This window comes from Maniola jurtina, chromosome 21 (genome assembly GCF_905333055.1).
Source record: "Maniola jurtina chromosome 21, ilManJurt1.1, whole genome shotgun sequence".
Lineage (NCBI taxonomy): Eukaryota > Metazoa > Arthropoda > Insecta > Lepidoptera > Nymphalidae > Maniola > Maniola jurtina.
In genome coordinates, this window is record NC_060049.1 from 7814325 (window position 1) to 7840505 (window position 26181).

The window sequence follows — 26181 nt, forward strand, 5'->3', positions numbered from 1 at the left end:
TCAAAATTCAAAATATGTTTATTCAATTAAACTTTTCCTTGTACTTTTGAATCGTAAGCTCAATGTTGGAGGAGGAAAGGAAGTGGGGTTATACCTAATCCATAATAATATGAAAGCCATAATTGAAAGAAAGACAAGTGTAAATTAAAAATTTATAACACCCCCGACAAGTGAAGGTTACAGTAACTAGAAAAGAGCTGATAACTTTCAAACAGCTGAACCGATTTTCTTGGATTCTAGCTAAGAACACTCTCGATCAAGCCACCTTTCAAACAAAAAAAAACTAAATTAAAATCGGTTCATTAGATTAAGGGCTACGATGCCACAGACAGATACACAGATACACAGATACGACCCGTCAAACTTATAACACCCCTGTTTTTGGGTCGGGGGTTAATGAGTCATACCGCGGCAGTATTGATAGGCCTACAAGGCGGGAACATTATTGCTTGCAGAAAGGAGGGGTTTTAGTCGGTAGGAGTCCGGCAGTATGTCCATGTGAGGATTTTCCTCTCCTAGAGAAAAAAACATACTTTTGAATAGTCAAATGCATCTACCACTAGTTCGGAATGCCTATACATTTAATAAAGTTGAAAACTAAAACCCGACAGCGATCGTCTTAATAAACGCTGAAATATTATGGTAAAATTGATTTCTCTCGCATGGTATATTTTAATGTTGTAGTACATTTACATTTATGACCTCAGAATTTCCTCCTCTTTCATTTGACATCCCACTCGATACAATAGCAGCAAAAAAAATGACACCTCATTCATTAAAATCGGCCCAGTAGTTTAGCCGCTACGATGAAACACACAGAATCTGGATACAAACATACATACATACATGTATAGTGTATACATTATACATACATAGGTACATATATACATAGACTGCTAAAATCATAACCCTTCCTTTTGACTTTGCTGCATTTGGGTTTCAAGACTTGTCCTGACTGACTGACTGATTATGATTAGGCGCTCACTAAGAAAGGAACGTCTCCGTCGTTCTTCAACCTATATCAATGAAAATTGGATTGGGGCTCTTAATTAAAAATGAAGAAACCTGGTTCAGAACTTTTAGAAATTCTACCGCCAAGTGAGTTAAATAGGGGCTTAATAGGGGATGAACATTTGAGTAAAAGTTTCAATAATATCTATCCGAAAATTAATATTAGAACTTTTTTAGAACTGACCTAGAAAGGCGCATCAAAGAATTTCCTGTTATTTACTTTGTCATCGATAAATAAATTAAGTTTTGTTTCTAAATATTTATTTTGATAATTAATTTACTTGCGTCTTATATTACTTAGTTGATGTCAAGTATTTCTCGGAAATTTTCATTTGGAGGCACTGAAAAGTGAAAACAGCCTTTTAACGACATCTAGTGAGGAATAGCGCATAGCTATGGTTAAGGAAAACTCTGCTAGATGTCACTAGCGGACTGAAAAAAATGTTTTCTGAAAATTAAATAGATTACCAAAGTTTTATAGAAAAATATTATCACATTGCCAGTTTAAGCTTAATCTTCAAATTTAACCGTATAGTACAATGACAACTTATTTTATTGGAAAGATTTTGTATGTGAAAATTTTGTGATTATAATCTGTGGTTATTCAGGATTGGTACGGCAGTTTGCGCCAAACTGCTGGTGCGTGCAGTTACGTATAGAGAGCGTAATTCACGGCCTAAGTAAAAACAAACACAACGTAACCATAAATATATGGCTTCAGTGCGGAAAACTGTGAAAATTTCAAACCCGGTGCATATAAAGTGAAAAATAAAAGGTAAGACCTGTTATTTCTATTTTATGCCCTAATTTTTTGGTGTTTCAGCAAACTTTGATGAATACGAAAACAAAACTGTAGTTATTCATTTTTGTATGATTTAAATCTAGTTTAACTGTGTATAAAATGTCTAGTTATATCTATTCCATTAATTAAATAAGTTATTTAGTTATTAGATAAAAATACCATTATGAAAAATAAGTACACATTATTTAGGTGCCTGTATATTTTGCTAATTTAAACAACTTTATCTTCGTTATAATAACCTATTTTTAGATTTAAAATTAATTCAATAAACATTTCCAATGAAAGCAGATATTTTATCAACTGCGCCTATTGAAATTTTCACGCACAAAATACAAGTAACGCCATCTGTTGTCAAATAGTTTGTAGAGTTTTCTCTTCTACAGCTACATGAAAACCTTGTATAAGGCTCTTTTGGCGCGTGGCCAAAATCGGAACTAAAGTCGCCATCTAGAGAAACGCATTTGTTATGAACATTGCAATAGTTCGCTATATCAGGTTAAAGCGTCAACTGCGCCCTCACTCAAGTGCCAAAAGAGCCTTGTTGGACTGTACTTATAGAAGTGCGAACTAGATAAGCTGCCTTCCAATCCCGCACAACCTTTGTTTTACATAATAGTATTTCCATATTTCCAAAGATGGCGCTTGGTATTCGTAAACTGTAATGCAAACGTGAAAATGGAGAACAAATGCCAAAGAAGTAATAAATTAAGTCAATGCAAAATACCATTACACCTTTTAATTTTTTGAAAATAAACATGAAAAATCTCAAGATTACTTAATTGATATTGATTTAACTTTGGGCTTGCAATAGAGTTTCTCTACGCGATCAAATCGGAGAAACGTACTAGAGTAACCAATATACATAGTTCAACGTGTTGCTGGATTGACGTGGGTCACATCTATGGATGGTCACATCGTTCGAAAAAGTCCTAGATGTTGGGGTCCCAACCAGGCTGCGAAATGGCGACTTCGTCCCAGAAAGTGCAATGCAGCACAGCTCTCCAATAAGTGAACAAACGACATCATACGATGGGACTCGCATGATGTCATTTGTCCATGCAGGGAATCACAGGCGGAGCTAGACAATGGCGTGTGGAAGTCCCTACAAAAGACCTCCAGTCCAACACTGGACGTCTATTGGTGATAATAACCTTGCTATAAGGGTTTGAAAAAATATTTCCCAAAGTGTCATCTAAATAATTGATGTAACGATTAACGCAAACAAAATTATTCAATTTATTAGAATTAAACCAGGAAAGAAATTGGAATTTATTTAGAGAATAGAAAGAATTTAGCTCGACAAATCATAAAGCCTTATCAATGAAAATCTCATGCTTTATCCTGCTCGTAACAATGGCACTATAAGGGCCGGCGCACATAATATTATGGCGGAGCGCAGCGCAGAGCATGCTCGCGAAGTTTTCTAATCGCGTGACACATTACGCGAATTTGTACCAGAGAATGCGCGAGCAAGCGCGGAACTGCGCGAGTATCCGCACGGATGCAGAATTGATTTTAGATATTATTTCAATGAAGACAATGTCGATAATATTTTGACTGTGAAAAATGCTCTGCGCTGCGCTCCGCCATATGTGCGCCGGCCCTAAAGGTCTAGACAGACACTGCGCGTAGATTTTTATGCACGATGGCAGCAGTATGTCTGAATGTTTCACATAGGTAACAAAACGTGTATACAATATAGCAAGTTTCTTACGGACACCTTCACAAACCATGGAGTATAGTTCGTTTCAGATAAAAAGAGCACTTACCTTGTACCGTCGTAGGTGATTTATCGACACATCTATACTTACTAATAAATAAAATTGGAGTGTCTGTCTGTAATTTCGAAATAACTACCTCATATTAAGCTCATATGGTTATTTGAACGATACCAACATTGAATCACACGTTTTTAAAATTTTTGTCTGTCTGTCTGTCTGTCTGTCTGTCTGTCTGTTTGAAAAGGCTAATCTTCGGAACGGCTGGACCGATTTTGACGGGGTTTTCACAGACAAGTAGAGGATTGATCAGGGAGTAACATAGGCTACTTTTTTAACCGATTTTCAAAAAGGGAGTTGTGTTTTTCTTCCTATGTACACCGAAATCTCCGAGATTTCTGAACCGATTTGCGTAATTTTTTTTTAATCGATAGAGGAACTTTGTGACTACTTTCCCACGGGATTTCAGACCCTAAATCCACGCGGGCGAAGCTGCGGGCATCAGCTAGTTTGGTAATATACTTCCAAGTACATAAGGATCATTCCTTAAAAAAACGTTTAGATAAATAGCGACTTGCTACAATGCCTTGGAGTACAATTCAGCTCGCACAGCACTGAAGCCTAAAATTTAATAATTCGCCTCTCTTTCTTTCCCGTAAACTCCAATCTCTCTCTCTCTTTCACAAAACCGTTCAGTAAGACGAATGCCGTCAAAAGAGTTCCGCATGTATTATAATTATATTCTCGGATCACATGACCAAGTGAACCCGTTTGCTATAGACCCTGATAAGAATGTCCTTCTAGAAGTCAACTTCTAGGAGCCGCCGCATGATACGTCATCTGTTCAAGCCTTTATAAATGAATCGTTTGTTCGGAAGAGCGGTTTCTCTCGAGAGCATTGTGAAAATTGCAATATTGCCACTCCAAAGTTATTGCAAGAAAATAGAATTGTCTGCCCTATGGAACAAGGATTTATATTTTCTTTTTCTTATGACTCGGTAGCCTACTGGCAATTTTAAACACGCTGAATATTTTTCATTACTTAGGTAAACCAAGAAAGAGTAAGGTAGGTATCTATTGTAGTAGGACGCGACAGGTCGAATTGGTGTCCCCCCCACCTCATACCCCGATTGCCATCTCGACCTGCCGCGTACTATACTGGGTACTACAATGTATACCAACTCAGTTTGATTTTTAACCCCCGACCCAAAAAGAGGGGTGTTATAAGTTTGACGTGTGTATCTGTGTATCTGTCTGTGGCATCGTAGCTCCTAAACTAATGAACCGATTTTAATTTAGTTTTTTTGTTTGAAAGGTGGCTTGATCGAGAGTGTTCTTAGCTACAATCCAAGAAAATCGGTTTAGCCGTTTGAAAGTTATCAGCTCTTTTCTAGTTACTGTAACCTTCACTTGTCGGGGGTGTTATTAATTTTTAATTTACACTTGTAACTAGATAAGGTGTTTCGATTTCAGTTCATTAGTCATTACTAAGCTTTCGAATTAGTAATTCTTCTAAATCGTAATCAAAATAATCTAATAGGCTCTAATTAATGATTAAACGAACTTACCTGTAAGTGAAGTTCTATCATAATTGTACTATTATAAGGCTTTGTGATATAATCGCGAATAAGAGCTAATCTCAGATAAATCAAGATTACTTACAATACTTACTTAATATTTTATACAATTCTTGCAGATTCAGGGGAACTACTTGTACAAAATAATATCTTAAAAAATGGTAAGCTTTAGATTACAATGTATACCAAGAAGACTATATTTTATGAACAAGATATTTTGTAGAGGTGTAATAAACATTAAAATAATTCATTGCAGTACGGATTTGTCAACTATGCTTTAGAATTGTTGGTGACGAAAACCTATGGCGAGGAAATATGGGAAAGAATCAAGTAAGTCGAAACAGTACCACATCGATCTACCATTTATAACGATAGGTACTTATTTAGGCTCTAACGGACAGACAGACAGACAACAAAGTGATCCGGATAAGGGTTCCGTTTTTCCTTTTGAGGTACGGAACCCTAAAAATTTGAATTACGTGATTTCAGGAAAAAGGCAGAAGTGGCTATGGAGGGTTCTTTCCTTGTACGACAGATATACGAGGATGAGATTACGTATAATCTTATAACAGCTGCTGTTGAGATTTTGGGTAAGTACCTACCTACCTTATTACGTACCTATAGGTATTTTTAATGTTAGGCAAGCATGTCTCAAAAATTCACTGTCGCAGCAAGAACACCATAAATCCAGGCAATCCATCCACATCAATTTGAATTGGTTTTCACGAATGTACCGAGCTAGTACCGAGAATGTACGAACCAGGAGAGATAGGGATAGCAACAATAATATTATAAACAACAATAATAATATTAAACAACAACAATATTAAAAAGCAACAATAATATTAAATATATTTAGGTAACCGACGGGCGACCGTCCGCGTCGAGTGAATTCCTCTTAAGTCAAACCTCGAAAGACTTAATTAGTTTAGATCATTACTTACTTTGAATTATCATGGTCAACCCATCGCCGGCTCACTGCTGAGAACGGGTCTCTCAGAATCAGAAAAAAATCATCATGATCAACTCATTACCGGCGCACTACTGATCACTGTTCTCCTCTCAGAATGAGAAGGGTTTGGTCATAGTCTACGGCCATAGACAATTCCATAGTTCAAAGGTCATAGGCCAAGTGCGAATTGGCAGACTTATACACATTTGAGAACTTTAGAAAGAAAAAAATGTTCAATCCATAACACACAAAATTATTTTACAGAAAAACCTGCAGACGCTATCTTGGAGCTCTTTGGCATGACTTTCTTTGAATTTTGTCAAGACTCCGGATACGATAAGATTCTTCAAGTTCTTGGAGCTACGCCGCGTGATTTCTTACAGGTAGAGTTTAATATATGAATACTAGCTGATGCCCGCAGCTACGCCCGCGTGGATTTAGGATGCATGTATTATACATATAAACCTTCCTCTTGAATCACTCTATCTATTAAAAAAAATTGCATCAAAATCCGTTACGTAGTTTTAAAGATCTAAGCATATATAGGGACAGACAGACAGGGAAGCGACTTTGTTTTATACTATGTAGTGATTAGTAGAAGTATACCTATTTAAGATATCTGCCACTCCATCTGTTTCTTATCCATGATCATAATCATCCCATCGCTGGCCCTAATCCTATTTTCTATTTAATTTTATTAATTTAAGTTATTTAATTTGGTTATTTTTTTATAGAATTTATTTTTCTCAAGAATTTTAGTTGCTCATAAGTATAACATTACGATTATAATATCAGCTCAGCACCTATAAATTCTACAGAACTTGGATGGTCTACATGATCACCTTGGCACTCTGTACCCTGGTATGCGTGCTCCATCATTCCGTTGTACCGAGAGACCTGAAGATGGGGCTCTGGTTCTGCATTACTATTCGGACAGGCCTGGCTTGGAGCATATTGTTATCGGGATTGTAAAGGTGAGTGCAAAGTTGTTTTTCATGTACTTGGTATTTTTAAATAAAATTAATTAATAGTAATAAATAAGAAGAACCCCAAAAACACAAAAAGACTAATCCAGAAATGTTACGCATAGGTACAAAGTAACAATGGAATGGCCAAATTAAGTATATGTTGTGCGGTCAAATTTCATTAGAAAAGTTGGCGATTAAATTGTTATTTTATACGCTTTATCATGGATTTCTGGGCAGCTGAATCTTCCCCTTCTCTTACGAAGTTTCAGTCTTATTAAAGTAACTCTTAGTGAAAAACAAATGATCCAGAAGAACCATCAAAGGCTTTACAGATTTAGTATTCTTAAGACAATAATAATTGTTAATAGTCATCGCAAAACCAGTAGTTCAGTATGAAGTTACAAAATGGTGGTTTGAAAGGATTAAACAGGCCAGGCTGATATTATTATTTGTTTTTTAACCTCCGACCCAAAAAGAGGGGTGTTATAAGTTTGACGTGTGTCAAACTTATGTGTCTGTGTATCTGTCTGTGGCGTCGTAGCTCCTAAACGAATGAACCGATTTAATTTAGTTTTTTTTTTGTTTGAAAGGTGGCTTGATCGAGAGTGTTCTTAGCTATAATCGAAGAAAATCGGTTCAGCCGTTTGAAAGTTATTAGCTCTTTTCTAGTTTTCTTATAGAGGTTTTTGTGTCTGGGGTTTTTTAAATTTTGAGTTATGTACAATGCCCTCATATGGCTTTTGTTCCAATTGGACTACTTATTTTACTCGCATAAGTATAAATACTTTACAATCCACTAGTAAAATTTCGCTTCTGGATATATCATTTAACTTCAATGTATTTCAGACGGTGACCAGCAAGCTTCACAAGACGGAAGTACAAGTAGACATTTTGAAGACAAAGGAGGAATGTGATCATGTCCAGTTCCTCATCACGGAGACATCCAATCCTGGACGGGTATCTGTACCAGAGATTGCCGAGATTGAAACTCTGTCACTTGGTAAGATTTACCAAATACCTACCTTATATTCTGTCAAAATCGTACGTACAATACATAGATAATCACATTATGATATTCCCTCTGTTTTGATTAAGAAAATATTAGCCAATCTGAAATGATTTTATTTCAAAATTTTAACTGTTAAACTTTATTTGCTTTCTACTGGTATAATATTAATTTTAGACGTAATCATTACCTATTAAGTATTTTTAGAATAAGTATTTTTTGAATTATCTCGTCCAAAGTGTCACTTTAGTGATATAGCTGTTCTTGTTCTGTACTTTTCGCTTGATATCAAGGTTTTTTACTACACAAAATAATTGCTTATTTCTCAAAGTAAAAACCTTTTATTAACCCCCGACCCAAAAAGAGGGGTGTTCTAAGTTTGACGTGTGTATCTGTGTATCTGTCTGTGGCATCGTAACTCCTCAACTAATGAACCGATTTTAATTTAGTTTTTTTTTTTTGTTTAAAAGGTAAGTTGATCGAGAGTGTTCTTAGCTATAATCCAAGAAAATCGGTTCAGCCGTTTTAAAGTTATCAGCTCTTTTCTAGTTACTGTGTAGAGGCATGCAGCCTCTTTTAAGACCGGCAGCTGCGAAGAAAGCAACACACTTTGCAGCTGCCGGTCTTAAAAGAGGCTGCATGCCTCTACATCACCCCCCTACGGACTTATTAACCTTGACTTGTCGGGGGTGTTATAAATTTTTAATTTACACTTGTTAGCTACTACTTGGTGAATAGCACATTTTTCAAGTATAATCAGTTAAGAAATGTACATGCAAAAACGCCACTAGGTACTAATATATTTTGTTTTGTGATATTACTGAAAATTATTTATCAAATCATCAGTGGTTGTCCCATTTTTCAGAACCAAAGGTCAGTCCGTCAACATTCTGTCGAGTGTTTCCTTTCCACCTGATGTTTGATCGTGAGCTGAACATAGTACAAGCCGGACGCACCGTATCCCGTCTGCTTCCGAGAGTTACACGACCTGGGTGCAAGATCACTGATGTATTGGAGACGGTAAGAGACCTGTAAACTCACTAATCTTCTTATTCACAACTCTACTGCCTTCACCTCAAAAATATTTCCTGGCAGGGGTTTGGATTTTATAGAGGACTAGCTGATGCCCGCGACTTCGTTCGCGTGGATGTAGTTTTTTAAAAATCCCGTGGGAACTCTTTGATTTTTCTGGATAAAAAGTAGCCTATGTGCTAATCCAGAGTATAATCTATCTCCATTCTAAATTTCAGCCCAATCCGTCCAGTAGTTTTAGCGTGAAGAAGTAACAAACATACATACACACACACACACATACAAACTTTCGCCTTTATAATATTAGTGTGATGTAACCAGAACGCTAGCAAAAATAAGACAGGTAGAGCTTGTCTATTTTGAAATAACGCGCCCAACTACATAATTTTGTGTAGGTAGTGATATGTTAATTGCGGTGGTAGGCGCGTCATTTCAAAATAGACAAGCTCTAATAGTGCTGATGATTACTGATAAGATACCATAAAAAAAATATGAAAAACAAATTCAAAAATCCTGTAATTAATTTAAAATTAATTTAAAAATTAAAAAACAATATACTGCAAAACATCTGACTGACGCTAGAGGGCAACGAGTTCGTTCTGTTAATTGGTCACTCGAAGTCAAGTACGCGTAGTAACGACGTAAGTGGGGCATTGACCCGAGTTTTGCACGCTATACAATGCGGGTTCGAAAAATACTAAATCACTGAAACTACAAGAGAGAGAAGTGTATTACTATCGCTAAGTTTTTGTTAGCATTCTGGTTACATTCTGTAATGATAAATCTCTGGTCTGATCCTATTTTACCTTGATACCTTACTATTTTCAGGTCCGTCCACATTTAGAGATGACATTTGCTAATGTTCTGGCGCATATCAATACTGTTTACGTATTGAAGACTAAATCTGAGGAAATGACTGTCACGGATCCTCATGAAGAAATTGCTTCATTGCGTTTAAAGGTAATTGCGTAAAAATGGATGGATGAGGAAGCCTGAGGACCGGGTGTGGTAGTTTTTACTCGAAACTCCTATCTATGTCCAGCTTATTAAGCTTAAGATTTTATCATTTAAATCTGTGATAATATTTCAAATTATTATGACAATATATATGGCGGAGCCTAACTCACGTCTTTGTCGGAGTATGTCCGACGAATATGAATATGAACCCATTCCAGTTACTTTTTAAATGGGCTTCTACTCGCGACGCGTCTCTTGTCGTTGATTGTTACTAGCGTTGGGTCGCGAGACCCATTGAATTAGGACCCTAGATGGGTTCTTAACTAATCCGGCTTACTCCGACAAACACATGAGTTAAACAATATTTATATTTTCATATTTTAAAGTATAATTTTCCTAAACTTAAGTTATTACAGTGAATGTCAAGCGATCCTTTTATTTTACTAGTAATTATAGCTCTATTAAGACATGCAGGTTTATTACATCCATTATCTTTCTCAGGGTCAAATGCTTTACATACCAGATACAGACGTGGTGGTCTTCCAATGCTACCCCAGTGTTACTAATCTTGACGATTTGACTCGGTAAGTGTCTAGCTTCAGTTGTAAGAAAACTATATTTTCTAGAAAACTATCTAAAACTAGACTTTTTCAAAATTTACGATTATTCATGTTTTGATAATTCTCAATAAAGCCATTTTATGTCTGAGTACTGCAAATTGCTCAACAAGTTGTAGATCTAAACACAACGACAGATGAATCAGGCTAAAGTTAGAAAAATCTGGGTGTTGAAGCCACATCGTCAGATTTTTTTAAAAACCCTTAAAATTCTTCAAAAACCTTATAGAAGGCTATGTTATAGAGAACCGATATGTTAAAATCTCAATTTTCTGCAATACTGGTCTAAGCTGTACGTTGATAATAGGTAGGTATTTCTCAATTTCTCTTTCTATTTTACACCTATACATTTTGATAGTAAAAATGGTTGATTATATTTTTATAGTCGTGGACTATGCATCTCGGATATTCCACTCCACGATGCCACAAGGGATCTGGTGCTAATGTCTGAACAGTTCGAAGCTGATTATAAACTGACTCAAAATCTGGAGGTTCTAACTGATAAGCTTCAGCAGACCTTCCGGGAGTTGGAGGCTGAGAAACAGAAAACTGATAGGTGAGTTGCTTACTTCTTCCTCATCATGATCAATCCATCGCCGGCTCACTACTGAGAACGGGTCCCCTCTCAGAATGAGAAAGGCTTGGTTATTGTCCACCAGGCTGGCCAAGTGCGGATTGGCAGGCTTCACAAACCTTTGAAAACGTTATGGAGAACTCTCAGGCATGCAAGTTTCCTCACGATGCTTTCGTACAGTTGAAAATTTTTGAGGACCAGGAAAATGACAATTCAAAGTGCGTTTAAAAAAATTTATTTGAAATCCTTTCTATTTTTTTTAATTGAAAATATTACAAAAAAAACTTAAAGCTAGCTTTATCTAACTACTCTACACATCATGATTCATCATCAATATTAAAGATAGGTATATATATAAGTCTTTTTAAAAATTCCTTCTCTTAAAAGCACTTCTCCTCTCAGCAAAGGTTGCCTGGTAGAGATTGCTCCAACCAATAAGGCCGCCTTTGCACACAATTGTTTTTTTCTGTTTTCTTCTTTCTGTGTTGTGATCCTTTACATGTGTTTTTGTGTGCAATAAAGTTTTCTATCTATCTATCTATCATGCCCGCGTGGAATGGAATCATTCTATTTCTAATGTTATGTAACGTAATTTTAATGCCGACCGTGTAGACATCAAAGGGTTTGATGAAAACTGCCCCACCCTTCCAGGTTAATTTCCCTCTTAGAATGAATCATCACTTACCACCAGTTGAGATTGCAGTCAAGGGCTAACTTGTATCTGAATTTAAAAAAATGTATTTTCAGACTGCTATACTCAGTGCTACCAATAAGCGTAGCTACCGAGCTTCGTCATCGCCGCCCGGTACCCGCGCGTCGGTATGACCCCGTCACTTTGCTGTTCAGTGGGATTGTGGGCTTTGCCAACTACTGTGCAAGGAACATCGACCACAAAGGCGCCATGAAGATTGTCAAGATGCTCAACGATCTGTACACAGCATTCGATGTGCTTACAGATCCGAAGCGGAACCCTGATGTATACAAGGTAGGTACCATTATCTCCACCTCTATGGATAGAATTGGACTTTGCGTGGACGTGGTCAGAAACGATGAGCTTTTGCTGCTGGGAATTGGTAACTTGAAGATATTTCTTCATCTTAAGGCGCTTGCGTCTAGGTGCGCCCTGCAACTTGCTTGGTGCTATTTGTTCCCTTTGAGTTACCAATTCTGCGTTTTTCAGTGCAGGTTACCAAGCTCATTCAGATTTTAGATCAAGATAAACTCCAATCTGCTCCAAAATGACCACACATATACATACCGGAATTTCTCGAGAATATTGCTCAACGAACTTATGCCAGATAAGTAATAATACTTTGTCTCAGGACTTGATTTTAGATAATTCTATATAAACACGATCAGCTAAATTATTACGTTAAATAAGTAAGATTTCTAATTACAATGCTTTTCAGGTCGAAACAGTCGGTGACAAATACATGGCGGTATCTGGTTTGCCTGAATACAAAGTGGCGCATGCTAAACACATTTCCCTGCTTGCTCTTGAAATGATGGATCTCTCTCGAACAGTTACTGTAGATGACGAACCAGTGGTACGTACATAACATTTTTGAATTTCTTCTCAAAACATTTACTGGGCCGTTAATATTTTCATGCTGAAATCGATGATATAGAACTATCGATTAATTATTGTTTTATACAATCTGTGTGATGTCTATCTATTTGATTAGGTTAGGCTACATTTCTTTTTAATGGCAAAACATTTCGAATTCATAGTAAACCACCCTGGTTTACTACATCATCACTTGCCAGCACGTCTGATTGCAGCCAAGTGCGCTAGTCTATTAAAAAAAAACCATTTAATTACAATTTATTATGTTTTTTTAATTCATTAATTTGTTTCTACAGGGTATAACAATCGGTATCCACTCTGGAGAAGTGGTAACTGGTGTGATTGGTCACCGAATGCCACGTTATTGTCTCTTCGGTAACACAGTGAACCTGACAAGTCGGTGCGAGACTACTGGTGTCCCGGGGACCATCAATGTCAGCGAGGATACTTACAGGTATGATGATCACAACATTAAAAAAACCAGCCAAGTGCGAGTCGGACTCGCACACCGAGGGTTCTGTACTCGGGTATTTTTCCGACATTTTGCACGATAAATCAAAAACTGTTATTCATAAAAATAAATAAAAATCTGTTTTAGAATGTACAGGTAAAGCCCTTTCATATGATACCCCTTTTGGTATAGTTATGTTACTTTGAAAATTGATACACATTTTAATTTTTTTAATGATGTAACCAGAAATTCGCGATTTTCAGATTTATTCTTGTATTTGTGCTATAAGACCTACCTACCTACCAAATTTCATGATTCTAGGTCAACGGGAAGTACCCTATAGGTTTTCTTGACAGACACGGCGGACGGACACACAGACAGACAGACAGACAAACAAAGTGATCCTGTAAGGGCTCCGTTTTTCCTTTTGAGGTACGGACCCCTTAAAAACAGTGAAAAAAACTATCAGCTGGCCAACGCTGCTTATCATTTTTACTGCCTTGAAAAAAAAAAACAACAATTCTGATCTTTCTGATCAGATCAGATCTCCTGTGTAGGCAATTCTTATCTTAATCATTTTTTTTTTTCAGTTACCTGATGCGTGAAGATAACCACGATGATCAATTTGAGCTCACCTACCGCGGGCATGTCTCCATGAAGGGAAAGGCTGAACCCATGCAGACGTGGTTCCTGACAAGGAAGAACGCTTAAAGCTTATAGATCAGTATATTGCACTTTAGAATATTAAGCATTGGAACTATCACAAAGTCTGTTATCATACCAAATATAACATTCAAGAGCCTGCACACCACGTTTTTTAAACGCACCGTTGACGCGCGTTTGTAACGATACAATCGCGATACGCACGCGAGTCAGACGCAGCCTGTAGATCTTTGCAGACCTGTATAAATTCTAACACGCGTTTGAATCGATACAGTCGCGCGTGTGTAGCGATACAGACGCGCCGGTGTCGCGCGTTTGAATCGATACAAACGCGATGCTAACGCGCGTGTGTTTCGATACAAACGACAATAAACTGCTTTCTAGTATAGAAGCGCGCCGTCGACGCACGTTTCTAAAACGCGCGTCAACGGCGCATTTAAGAAACGTGGTGTGCCCTTAAGAGTGCTCTCTCCGTCACTCGTTTCATACAATCGTAGTTCTAATTTCATTTGAATATTAAGCAACCAAAGTCCATGAAATTTTGCACACATATTCTAGAAATCTATGTCTGTGGTTTTCCAGATTTCTGTTAAAATATTTGGTTTCAAAGTTACGCGGTCTTAATAATTTTCATACAAATCTTTGAGCCCCTGTGATTTTAAAACTACATATTTTTAGAAAAATCTAAAACACCACAGACACAGATATTAGTTTCTAAAATATGTGTGCAATATTTCATGGACTTTGGTTGCTTAATATTCAAATGAAATTGGAATTACGATTGTATGAAACGAGTGACGGAGAGAGCCCTGTTAATAATGTACCAAATATACTAGCGCTTTGTATCCCTTTGAACCAAATATTAACTTGATATATTTTATCTCTGTGTATTAGATAGTTTAAAAATGATACTAGAGTGCTTCAAAGATTTCACTTTTTTTTAAACCATCTTAAAAATTAAGAGAGTACCTAGTAAGAGATAGATCATTATGTTTTAACTACCACCTGATGCTTATTAAGATGTGTATCAATGTTCTGTAAATGATTCAGTAGAGCGTTGGTTTTTACAGTTAAAGATTCTAAATGTCGTAATTTATTTATATTTATCCAATAATTATAGCAAAGAAACCTATTTCTTGAAGGCCTATCTATAAAAGGGCCTAATCTCATAATTTATTAATGTTAGTGAGTAAGAATTTGGATATTATTACTATTTATTGCTGTTATTATTTTTCTAGTCACTTTACACTTTATTAACTAATCATATCTGGTATAAAACGAAATATTTTAATAACTGTTATCTAATATTCTAATTTGTCTCTAGTCAAACTGAGATTCTTATCAAATATCAATGGAAATAAAATATGATTGAATGTCGTATTTATGTTTATTTTATTAACCCCCGACCCAAAAAGAAGGGTGTTAAAGAAGGTAGTGAATTTTTGGAGACTGTTTTTGATGTACTCGTAACATCCGTTACGTAATTTTTTATTATAAAATATAGCCTATGTCATCCGGACCTTTATAACGAATAAATTGAGACCTCATTCATCAAATCGGCCCAGTAGTTTAGGCACTACGGTGGAACACACGGATTTTGGATACAAACATACATACATAGACTGTTAAAATCATAACTCTTACTTTTGGCTTTGCCGCAGTCGGGTAAAATATACTAATACCAATTTGATACGTACATATGACTCAAATTAAATTGAAATTCAGAAGATGGCATCAATAAACCCTTACAGAATAATCATTTCCATGTACCTGTTACTCACAAAGAGAAAGGCAGTTTAGATAAATCTCGTATCGTTCCAATCTTGATTTTGGCGGTTTCTTGGAACGGTTTGTATCAACTTAACCGGATGGTCGAGGTCGTCCGTCGACATTCCTCGCCGCTTATTTTTAGGCGTTATGTCCAACGGCCTTTCGAGGTTTTATGCGTGATTTTTAAAAGATTAAAGTGTTCATAGTTTTTATCCGACTACAGCAAAGCCAACAAGTGTAAATTAAAAATTTATAACACCCCCGACAAATGAAGGTTACAATAACAAGAAAATAGCTGATAACTTTCAATCGGCTGAACAGATTTTCTTGGATTATAGCTAAGAACACTCTCGATCAAGCCACCTTCTAACAAATAACTAAATTAAAATCGGTTCATTCGTTTAGGCGCTACGATGCCACAGACAGATACACAGATACACACGTCAAACGTATAACACCCCTCTTTTTGGGTCGGGGGTTAAAAACACTTCTAATAGGATGGAGATAGGGGGTTACGCGGAAGTTTTGAATGATATTGCCACAGGTGTATTGTAGTAATTAACCCCTGACCCAAAAAGAGGGGTGTTATAAGTTTGGCGTGTGTATCTGTGTATCTGTCTGTGGCAGCGTAGCTCCTAAACTAATGAACCGATATAATTTAGTTTTTTTTTGTTTGAAAAGAGGCTTGATCGAGAGTGTTCTTAGCTATGATCCAAGAAAATCGGTTCATCCGTTTGAAAGTTATCAGCTCTTTTCTAGTTACTGTAACCATCACTTGTCGGGGGTGGTATAAACTTTTAATTCTACTTGTTCATGGCAATCTAGCTGCACGGTCTATGCATTATATTCTAGACAATCATCAGTACCTATACCTACACCTACTTAGATTTTAATGACCAGTAATGCCCAATTAGACCCTGTTACGTTGAAAGGATCCAACCTACATAGAATCGGTTTTGGATATCAACTCAAAGTTCAATCTAAAGTTGAATAGGTACCCATGTATAACTGGATTAATGTCGATTGGATGATGAATCGAATTAAAATAATTAAGTTTTTTAATGATATCATATACTTAGCTAATCAGAACGTAAATTTTAACGGCAAGTTATATTAAAAGTATACGGAAACCATTCCATAGTTAAAATAAACATGACACAGATAAATACATGGTCAGAGAATCATAATAACGTACAGTTATGCAAACCATAGACGCACTGCACAAATAGGTATTCAGTTACTTTAGTATTTGAGGCCTACTCATTAACTGGTTTTAAAGCTGTTCTAAAATTAGGTGAATCGATCCTAAGGTACTTAAAGAGGTTGTATTAAGGACATACCAGCATTCCTTAGATGGGAATCTTCTGCTACGCTTATGTAGTATTTTATTTCATAGTATGAAATCACTACCCATATCATATTATAAATGCGAAAATGTGTTTGTTTATTGGTTTGTTCTTCAATTATTTCGGAACGGAGCAACAAATCGACGTGAATATATCCAATAGTTAAAGACCAGGACATGAGTTACTTTTTATCCGGGAAAATCAAAGAATTCCCACGGGATTTTGATTCTACTGGGAAGAAACCGGCAAGAAACTCAGCAGCTACTCTTCAAAAAGCAACATATATAAAATAACTACCATAATTGATTGTTTATCTATCTCATGCGCAGATGAATGCAAAGCTAAAATAAATTAACTGCCCAGCGACTTTTTATAATTTGGATTGTTGGGAGATACCTTATCGGGGGCGGATGTCTTAAAATGGAGTTGTAATTTTTGGAAACAATTTTTTATCAGCTCAGATTTGCTGAAAGCTCTAGGAGTCTAGCCGAAGATAGTTACCAATTTTGGTAAAGTCTTTTAAACTTTAACTTAGTAGGTACCAACTACCATTGCTGAGATCAAGATTTCTAGTAGAGGAAATGATATTTAGGTACTTTAACTAAACTTCTTCACTTAATTTATACTTAAGTTCTTACATATGCCTACTTTGCAGGTTCTTAACCTCAATGGTATTGTCCTGTCATATCTTTTATTGGTAAATGACAGGTATCCCATTTTCTTACCTAACGTCTTATAAGATAGGTTAAGTAATTCTTAAATCATAGTAAATTATTCCATACCAAATCAATAACTTTACAAAGATGAACTAAAAAAACCATCAAACCTGTAACGAATCAAGATCTACTCGTTCTACCACTTTTTTTTTCTTATTAACAGTTAATTCGGACAGTGCGGTCAAAGTTTGTGTCGTCTCTGTTGAATCAATAAACAGCTTTTTGGGGCTTTCAGCATTCATTGCCGTTTTGTTTACTACCTTTACAGATTCTTGACTAAGTAACAATTCAATGTATTGTGAATAAAATTGTCTGTCTTCAGGTTTTGTATTTTAGTGTCTAATTGGTACATGGCTGTTTAGGCTACATGACATCATCATGCTTTTGGAATCGTCCACGCTTATCTCATTATAATTTGCATGATGCTTTGCAGATTTTTTATTTACTTTAATTTTACATTTCAAAGAAGATTCGCGACTATTATAATATCTTGAATAAAAAATTCAAAATCATTATCGTGTTTTGTGTTACTTATAGGGTGCCTATAGCTTTTTCTTTTATCAAATAATAATTCCTCTGCCCATTCCAGAATTTCCTTTGAATGAACTTCTTGATCTCAACTGATTTGATCGTATGGCTTCTAAATACATCGACGCTTCCAGCAAAGTACTCTGTGATGACTTCTTTAATAAAAAGTAGATTGAGTAGGCTGAGCCAGGAGTCGTTGGTCTATGGTCTATGTTGCGAAATGAATATTTAATTCCACTTTACAGTAGATTAAGTAATTATATCATTATCAAAGCAAATTTATGCCATTATTCATATCTCTCGTCATGTACTGATTAACTAATGCATTCTTAAAATATAGCTATCTCTTATTTAAATAAGCTTAGGTTGGATTGCAAAAGTTAATCTTCAGGCCTTTAGGGTATGGGTTCCTATCTCTTGATGAAAAAAATATAACAAAACATGTTTATCGCAAAAAAATTCAACTCGTGCGCATATGAAGGCGACCCAGGTGTCACTTATTTTGCATGATTGAATGGCTCAAGGAACAATTTTATGCCCTGTATAATTGCGTGCTGTCACGACGCACGAAGGTCGATAATTGACTGTCACTTCATAGAGTCACTTGTCGATTTGAATGGAGAAGGCACACCGTTTCAACTTAATCGTCACTTAAGCAACTACCTCTACTAAACCAGTCAGTTTGCGTCCGTCACCTGCGCATGACGCACGCGCATCGCTCCGATTGGCGGATTCGAAATTATATTACGTTAAAAACGAGCCGAGCCGGCCAATTGCGTTCGATTTCTTATTCGCGACTTTTACATTACATATACAGAGTGTCCCGTTAGTGTTTGTTGTGTATGTGACATTGAAAACTGTTTATGACAGTTGATTGTGATTTGAATATTCCATTAAGAGGTTGGATGTTTTTTATATTATTTGGTAAGCCGTTTCTAATGAACTATTTAGTAATAATAAGTAATCAAAATAAAATACACAGCATTAATGCTCTTTATAATAAAATTATGACTAAGAATTTATAAACGCAATTAAGTATACAAGAATAATCACGGAATACCATCATCGATATTTTAATTTATGTACGCTTAAGATTCATTGACTCAAGATAATGAACGCAAGGTAGATCCGGTTACTGACATTTGCAAAAAATAATTTTATAATACAGACGCATTATTTAACATAATGAGGAAAATGTTAATAAAGATATTAACTTAATCGGCGTGATCTTTAAAATCTAAAATTAAGTGATCACATAAAAGAATGCAAACATGTAAATTGCTTGGATGCCGAGAGAATCTTTGCATTTCTAAGTAGGCTTACTTTAGTGGCACAAACATTTAACATAAACTCGGCATGTTCCACTTCCAGCTATTTTCACTACCTGCCAACAAGACATGCTCTGTTAGACACCAAAGATTCAATTTCATTATGGGAAATCATTATTCAATCATAACAAACAAGCCCATGCCAGATCAAGTGTGAAGGAATCTATTAAGATCTTATCCATGATTAATAGATTAATAATTCATCGCTTCAAATTTCTTATATATTCTACTTTTTTGTTAACACGCTTTAAAAATTTATCATTCCCAGCAGCATCATTAACTTTATCTTCATAGAAAGTGATGTTTGGATTTAGACTGATTTTAATATCTGTTATAAAGCCATTTAGTAGTGAAAGTTTAGAACCTCTTAATTTTAGATAGCAGTCGAATTTGAAAATATGCTTACGATTCATAATGTCCGTTAAATGATTAGGCCGTTTTCTTTAAATTTTTTTACAACAATACTTGAAGAAGAAAATATAATGAAAAAGTGATAAGCATAGTATTCTAAAAGTTAAATAGAAAAAGTTAAAACTACTATAAAAATTTTAAAAATTAGAAACTTTTCTATTTTAGTACTTAAATACATATAACCGAAAAATGTATATATACGAATGTTTTTTAAATATACTTAAAAGCCTAGTAGCTTGTGTGTGACAAGTAGCAATTATCACGTTTTGTTGTGACATTATCACATATTCTATACATTGACACCAATACACATGGTCATTTTACTAGTATAGTAAGCAATTGTGATTCCATAAAAACACGTAGCAGGTACCTACCTATATTTACCTTCATACTCTGTACCAATCACAATTATTGCTAAACAAAGAAAATTGCCATGTCTATATAAAAACTCTACAGGCGTGGTATAAGAATACAATAAAAATATGATACGGCTGAGAAAATACGAATCAACCTGTATTTTATTTGGAAATTCGATAATAAAACTGCTTGATTGACTGCTGTTTGGTTCGAATTTGCAGAATTTTCTTTCATTTTGATCTGATTTTATTCAGCGTTGACAGCTTATAATGAACAATCCAAAATATTGATGTCAAATGGACCTATAGTTTTAATAGGCGCTAATCATGCGTTAATCTATAGATTACGCATCATAAGACTAAAATTTCAACGGGTTAGTTAGAGAAATCAAAAGAGATAAGGCGCTTAGGTGAACCAATATGCTTTCCTTACGTGGTGAATTGCATAATTTCTGAAAAGTTACTTTGGGATTTTCCTACATTATAATGATAACCCTATTTCTGTCTCACCTGGTGGTACGTAATGATGCAGTCTAAGATGGAAGCGAACTAACTTGGAAGAGGTAAGGCAGTTTTTATTGAGCCCATACTTCTTATTAGTTTCTACACGCCATCGTATTGGATGGAACACTAAATGCTTGGCGGAACAGCTTTGCCGGTAACTAGCCACGGCCATAGCCTCCCACCAGCCAGACCAGAGACAATTTAAAAATGAAAAAATCCCAAATCGTCCCAGCCAGGAATTGTACCTGGTACCACAGCGCCAGCGTTCAGAGAGCTCAACAAAACAAAACATGAAATATAATGTATGAAAATCTATGTCCGTATACATAAGGTCACTCATACTGAGCTCCCACACTTGAGCTGCGCGCGCGCATACTCGAGTGGAAAGTGTTAGCCGCAATTTGAATAAACTTATGAATATATAATTTTTTGAAAACCAAAACCGACTTCTATGTAATCTTATCACTCCATTTAAAAATCAGCACACCGTGACCATAGGTTTTATCTCAAAAATAGGTAGGATATTTAAGAATGTTTCTCTTAAAATATTCTTTTGATAATAAGTAGGTGAGTATCGTCTTTTATTAACCCCCGACCCAAAAAGAGGGCTGTTATAAGTTTGACGTGTGTGAAAGTGTGTGGCATCGTAGCTCCTTAACTAATGAACCGATTTTAATTTAGTTTTTTGTTTGAAAGGTGGCTAGATCGAGAGTGTTCTTAGCTATAATCCAAGAAAATCGGTTCAGCCGTTTGAAAGTTATCAGGTCTTTTCTAGTTACTGTAACCTTCACTTGTCGGGGGTGTTATAAATTTTTAATTTAAACTTTTTCATACTAACACCTATAAGGCGCCCGTGTGTAGCCTGAGCAAGCCAGCTAGTGCTTCCAAAATGAAATTCAAAAATTTAACTGGAAATTAAACTAATTAATTCACAAGAATTCTATGAAGTCTCGTGATTAAATTAGTTTAATCACCACTTAATTTTTTTAATTTCTTTCGGTCAACTCAGCGTTAGTAGATTCCTTAATTACTTTTTACTTATTAAAATGCACTTTTACTTACTCTTTTAACTTTTTATTCACAGTTACCTAAATTATTTTTTATTTATTTTTTGTTGTTGTGGAGTTTCATCTTTCTTTTTCCCAAGGATGTTCAGGTCCTGAGCCTAATTTTATAAGTTAAATTATTATTATCTGTTTGTGTATTTGTTATATTTTTATAGTTAAATTGTGGACTGAACGTGATATATAATCTTGCAATCTGTTCAGAAGTGGAAATAATGCGACAGATATTTTAATCTTTGTTTAGTACGTAGTAAAATCGATGGATTAATAAAAACGTGGACGAGGAAAGAATAACATTCAAAATGAAATGAATGAAATGTGTAAGAAACTTGTCCATTTTAGAATTAAACTGCTAAAAATAATAAATATTATAAACTTATGACGATAAAATCTACATTTATGAATGTGGAACACAACTTGCTTTCAGTTAACAATTTCGTTTTATTACACTAGTTATAGTAGTGAAATTTTATACTATCGCGGTAAACTTTTCTTGCTGATTTAGCGAAAGTGTTTTATGTGCTTGTTTCGGAGTTCGGACTTCTTCGAAATCTTATGCAATTGTTTATTTGATATGAATGTTTTATTATGCATACGTACGGTAAAAATATCTGGTATGATTCATTTTTAAAAGCTTTTATTACTTGTTTTTAACTTGTTAGTAGTCTTTCCGTCGAAATTGGTAAGTAACTGAATTTTCGGCTAATTACTTTCAGTCTTCCGATTGAGATGAACATGGAAGTTAAACAAAGGTGCAGAGGTAATGGAGAATATCATACTATATTACTGTTTTATGATCACAATCACCTCTGATTGGTTAAAATGCACTGTCATGATAAGAACACCATAATCATCATCATCATCACGCCATGGCCGGCTAACAACTGAGTGCCGAGTGTCCTCCCAAAATGAGAGAAACTTGGCTTTAGTCCACCACGCTGGCCAATCCACGGATTGGCAAGCTTATCACACCATTGAGAACATTATGGAGAACTCTCAGAACTGCAGGTTTCCTTGGGTTTCCTCACGATGTTTTCCTTCACAAATAATGCAAGACGCGACAGGTTGAGATGGCAATCAGAGTATGAAGCGGGGGACGCCCTGCACACCCGCACGTCACCCATGCTCACCCACAGTGGGGATATTAGCGCATACTATGATACCTATCTAACTCCGAAATTTGAGTTGCCAGAAATATTGAACCCGGTATCCCAAACAGAATCCAACGTCTTAAACACTAGGTTATCACAAGAATACTAAAAATTCTGTCAATTACAATAACTGCGATTAACGCAATGTTACACTGGCAACTTTCATGCTAAGGAGAGCAGTTTCCTCCAACCGACCGCAAACCTAAATTTATTCCGACATTCCTGGTTTGATAGAATAACTTATTACGTGCTAGATACAGGTGGTTAGGCAGGTCTTAGTACATTCGCTACTAATATTATATATACGGAAGTATGTTTGTGGGTTTGTTATTCTTCTGTCACGCTGCAACAAAGCAACGGATCGATGTGATATTTTACACGGATATAGTTAACAGGGGTCTCTCCGTCACTTACTCCATACAATCGTAGTTCCAATTTCATTTGAATATTAAGCAACCAAAGTCCATGAAATTTTGCAGACATATTCTAGAAACTAATATCTGTGCCTGTGGTGTTTTAGATTTTTCTAAAAATATGTAGTTTTAAAATTACAGGAGCTCAAAGATTTGTATGTGAATTTTTAAGACCGCGTAACTTTGAAACCGAATATTTGAACGAAAATCTAGAAAACCACAGGCATAGATATTAGTTTCTAGAATATGTCTGCAAAATTTCATGGACTTTGGTTGCTTAATATTCAAATGAAATTGGAAATACGTTTGTATGGAGCGAGTGACCCCTCTTAAAAATTTGGAGAGCGACATAAGCTACTTTTTGTTCCAGAAAACGAATGAGTTTCTGTTTGAGTTTCTAACGTAAATCCATACGGACGAAGTCGTGGATATCAGCTAGTAATTTATAAAGTAGGCTACTGTCTCACCTCGTTTTGAAATACTAGTCATTACCTATAACTTAGCTTAACTGGAATATTGACAAGGTGCTATTAAGTGTAAGATGACACGTTATATTACAGGATGTCCCTATTTTCACCCAATAGAAGGTCATAACGGTTAGTTTTAAAGTAATTCTAGAAATCGAATTCAAAGTAGGTATCATGAAAAAAATGTGCACAAAGGACAACTTATTTATATTGAAGAGATTTCTACAAGCAGCTTTAAAATGTTGGAAAATTAAATTTTATCAGTGCTTTTAATATTTTTTAAAAGCTTAAATGGTTTTTTAAATCCCTTATTTTAAAAGCAACAATTTTTTTTTTTAATAAATCTTTAAATGGTTTCTCTTCCTTAAAAATGTTTAGGGCGCAAGATACCTAAACTAACACCAAATGATACCTAAATCTCCCGTAGTAATTTAGGTATCAAATTCAAATTCAAAATATTTTTATTAAATTAGACTTTTACAAGTACTTTTGAATCGTCAAAAGCATCTACCACTGGTTCGGAATGCCTTTCTTACCGAGAAGAATCATCAATCATTTTATCAATCAAATAAAATATAAAAAGTAAAGATAACTATTGTAGATATATATACTGTTATGTGATTGCAATTAATTATTATTTCACCAGCTGATAGAAACTTACTTTTCTGTACATAGCTCAAATACATGTAATTCTTTTAATGAATACAAAAATAAAAAAATATTTATATGAATATGCGCATACTATATCCACTTCTTTATATTAGGATTAATCTACACATGCATAATTTGATTCCGGAAATAGGAAAATTAATACCAATATATAATTTTCATAGTGTAAAAACACCCATAATTTTAAATTCCTCAGCAATGAATTATGGGTTTAAAAGCTACAGCCGTCTCGCTTCAGTCATTACGTGTAAGGTTTCGATGGGAACTCGAGGCGAAATAAAAGAAAGAAGGGAAAATAAAAGAAAGAAAGCAAGGATACGCGTCACCGGCCTTACTTGTTCCTGAACGTTGAGTTAATAAGCTACTCCGTACTTAACGATATCTATGGATATGGCATAAAATGAATTTATTTGTTTTATATTAATTGTTCATACAAATAAAAACTTTTACTTATACAAATACTATGAGATATTTATTCTACTTATACAAGTCTGGTCATAGATTTATTAATACTTACCTACTTATTAATAGGGCTTTCTCCATCACTTACTCCATACAATCGTAGTCCCAATTTCATTTGAATATTAAGCAACCAAAGTCCATGAAATTTTGCAGACTTATTCTAGAAACTAATATCTGTGCCTGTGGTGTTTTAGATTTTTCTAAAAATATGTAGTTTTAAAATTACAGGGGCTCAAAGATTTACATGTGAATTTTTAAGACCGCGTAACTTTAAAACCGAATATTTTAACGGAAATTTGGAAAACCACAGGCATTGATATTAGTTCCCGGAACGTTTCTACAAAATCCCATTGAGTATGATTGGTTAGTATTCCAATGAGAGACGAACTACGTTTGTATGGAGCGAGTGACGGAGAGATCCCTCTTAAGCATACTTACTGCTTCATTAAGCATAGGTACTTATTATTTCCTAATTCCATGATCCCGGTAAACCTAATCGACGGGACATTTCAAATTGGTTCGAATAGTAACTGTCACTTTGTACGGCAAACCTTTTCCAGCGTACTTGTATAATATGTCCATTTCTGTGCTAGCGCCTTTTTACCCGACTACAGCAAATCCGAAAGGAAGAGTTGTGATTTTAGTTACTAAAAAATCCCACACACAAAACTATCACATCTTTTTTGAACCTAGGTACATTTTAAGTTTTCTTTTTAACCCCCGACCCAAAAAGTCTGTCTGTGGCATCGTAACTCCTAAACTAATGAACCGATTTTAATTTAGTTTTATTTTTGTTTGAAAGGTGGCTTGATCGAGTGTGTTCTTAGCTATAATCAAGAAAATCCGTTCAGCCGTTTGAAAGTTATCAGGTCTTTTCTAGTTACTGTAACCTTCACTTGTCGGGGGTGTTATAAATTTTTAATTTACACTTGTAACCTGTCATTTGTGTTTTGTGGTGCAGTATAAAGTTATACTACTTTGTATTCAAAGAAAAATGACACTTTGTTTGTTTATGTGCTAAGTTTTGAAATCAACAGTTAAGTAGAGCCTGAGATAATACAGTTCGACCCAAATATCATGTAAGCGAAGCCTAGGTCAAAG

The 26181-nt window shown here is 35.3% G+C and overlaps 2 protein-coding genes across 2 annotated transcripts in view; both read left to right on the plus strand.

The window, feature by feature from the left end:
* Window positions 1–1645: 1645 nt before the first annotated feature.
* On the plus strand, window positions 1646–14413 carry LOC123876213 (guanylate cyclase soluble subunit beta-1). Its single transcript, XM_045922394.1, has 15 exons — window positions 1646–1786; window positions 5228–5269; window positions 5365–5438; window positions 5598–5698; window positions 6325–6443; window positions 6879–7034; window positions 7875–8028; window positions 8900–9054; window positions 9895–10026; window positions 10525–10607; window positions 11026–11196; window positions 11962–12199; window positions 12624–12761; window positions 13078–13235; window positions 13823–14413. Exons 2-15 carry the CDS (start codon window positions 5267–5269, stop codon window positions 13941–13943), a joined length of 1803 nt encoding a protein of 600 aa, XP_045778350.1. The 5' UTR covers window positions 1646–1786; window positions 5228–5266; the 3' UTR covers window positions 13944–14413.
* Window positions 14414–18937: 4524 nt separating this feature from the next.
* Window positions 18938–26181, plus strand: part of LOC123876095 (glutaredoxin domain-containing cysteine-rich protein CG31559-like) — a 101652-nt gene continuing 94408 nt past the window's right edge. The window contains exon 1 of the mRNA XM_045922230.1: window positions 18938–19179. The gene's annotated coding sequence lies outside the window, so the exon portion shown is untranslated. The remainder of the gene's footprint in view (window positions 19180–26181) is intronic.

Excerpts from the sequence above, each read along its gene's own strand:
- LOC123876213 (XM_045922394.1), top strand. Across the intron at positions 6,444-6,878 it reads CGCCGCGTGATTTCTTACAG|AACTTGGATGGTCTACATGA; the intron begins GTAGAGTTTAAT and ends TAAATTCTACAG. Across the intron at positions 10,608-11,025 it reads AATCTTGACGATTTGACTCG|TCGTGGACTATGCATCTCGG; the intron begins GTAAGTGTCTAG and ends ATATTTTTATAG.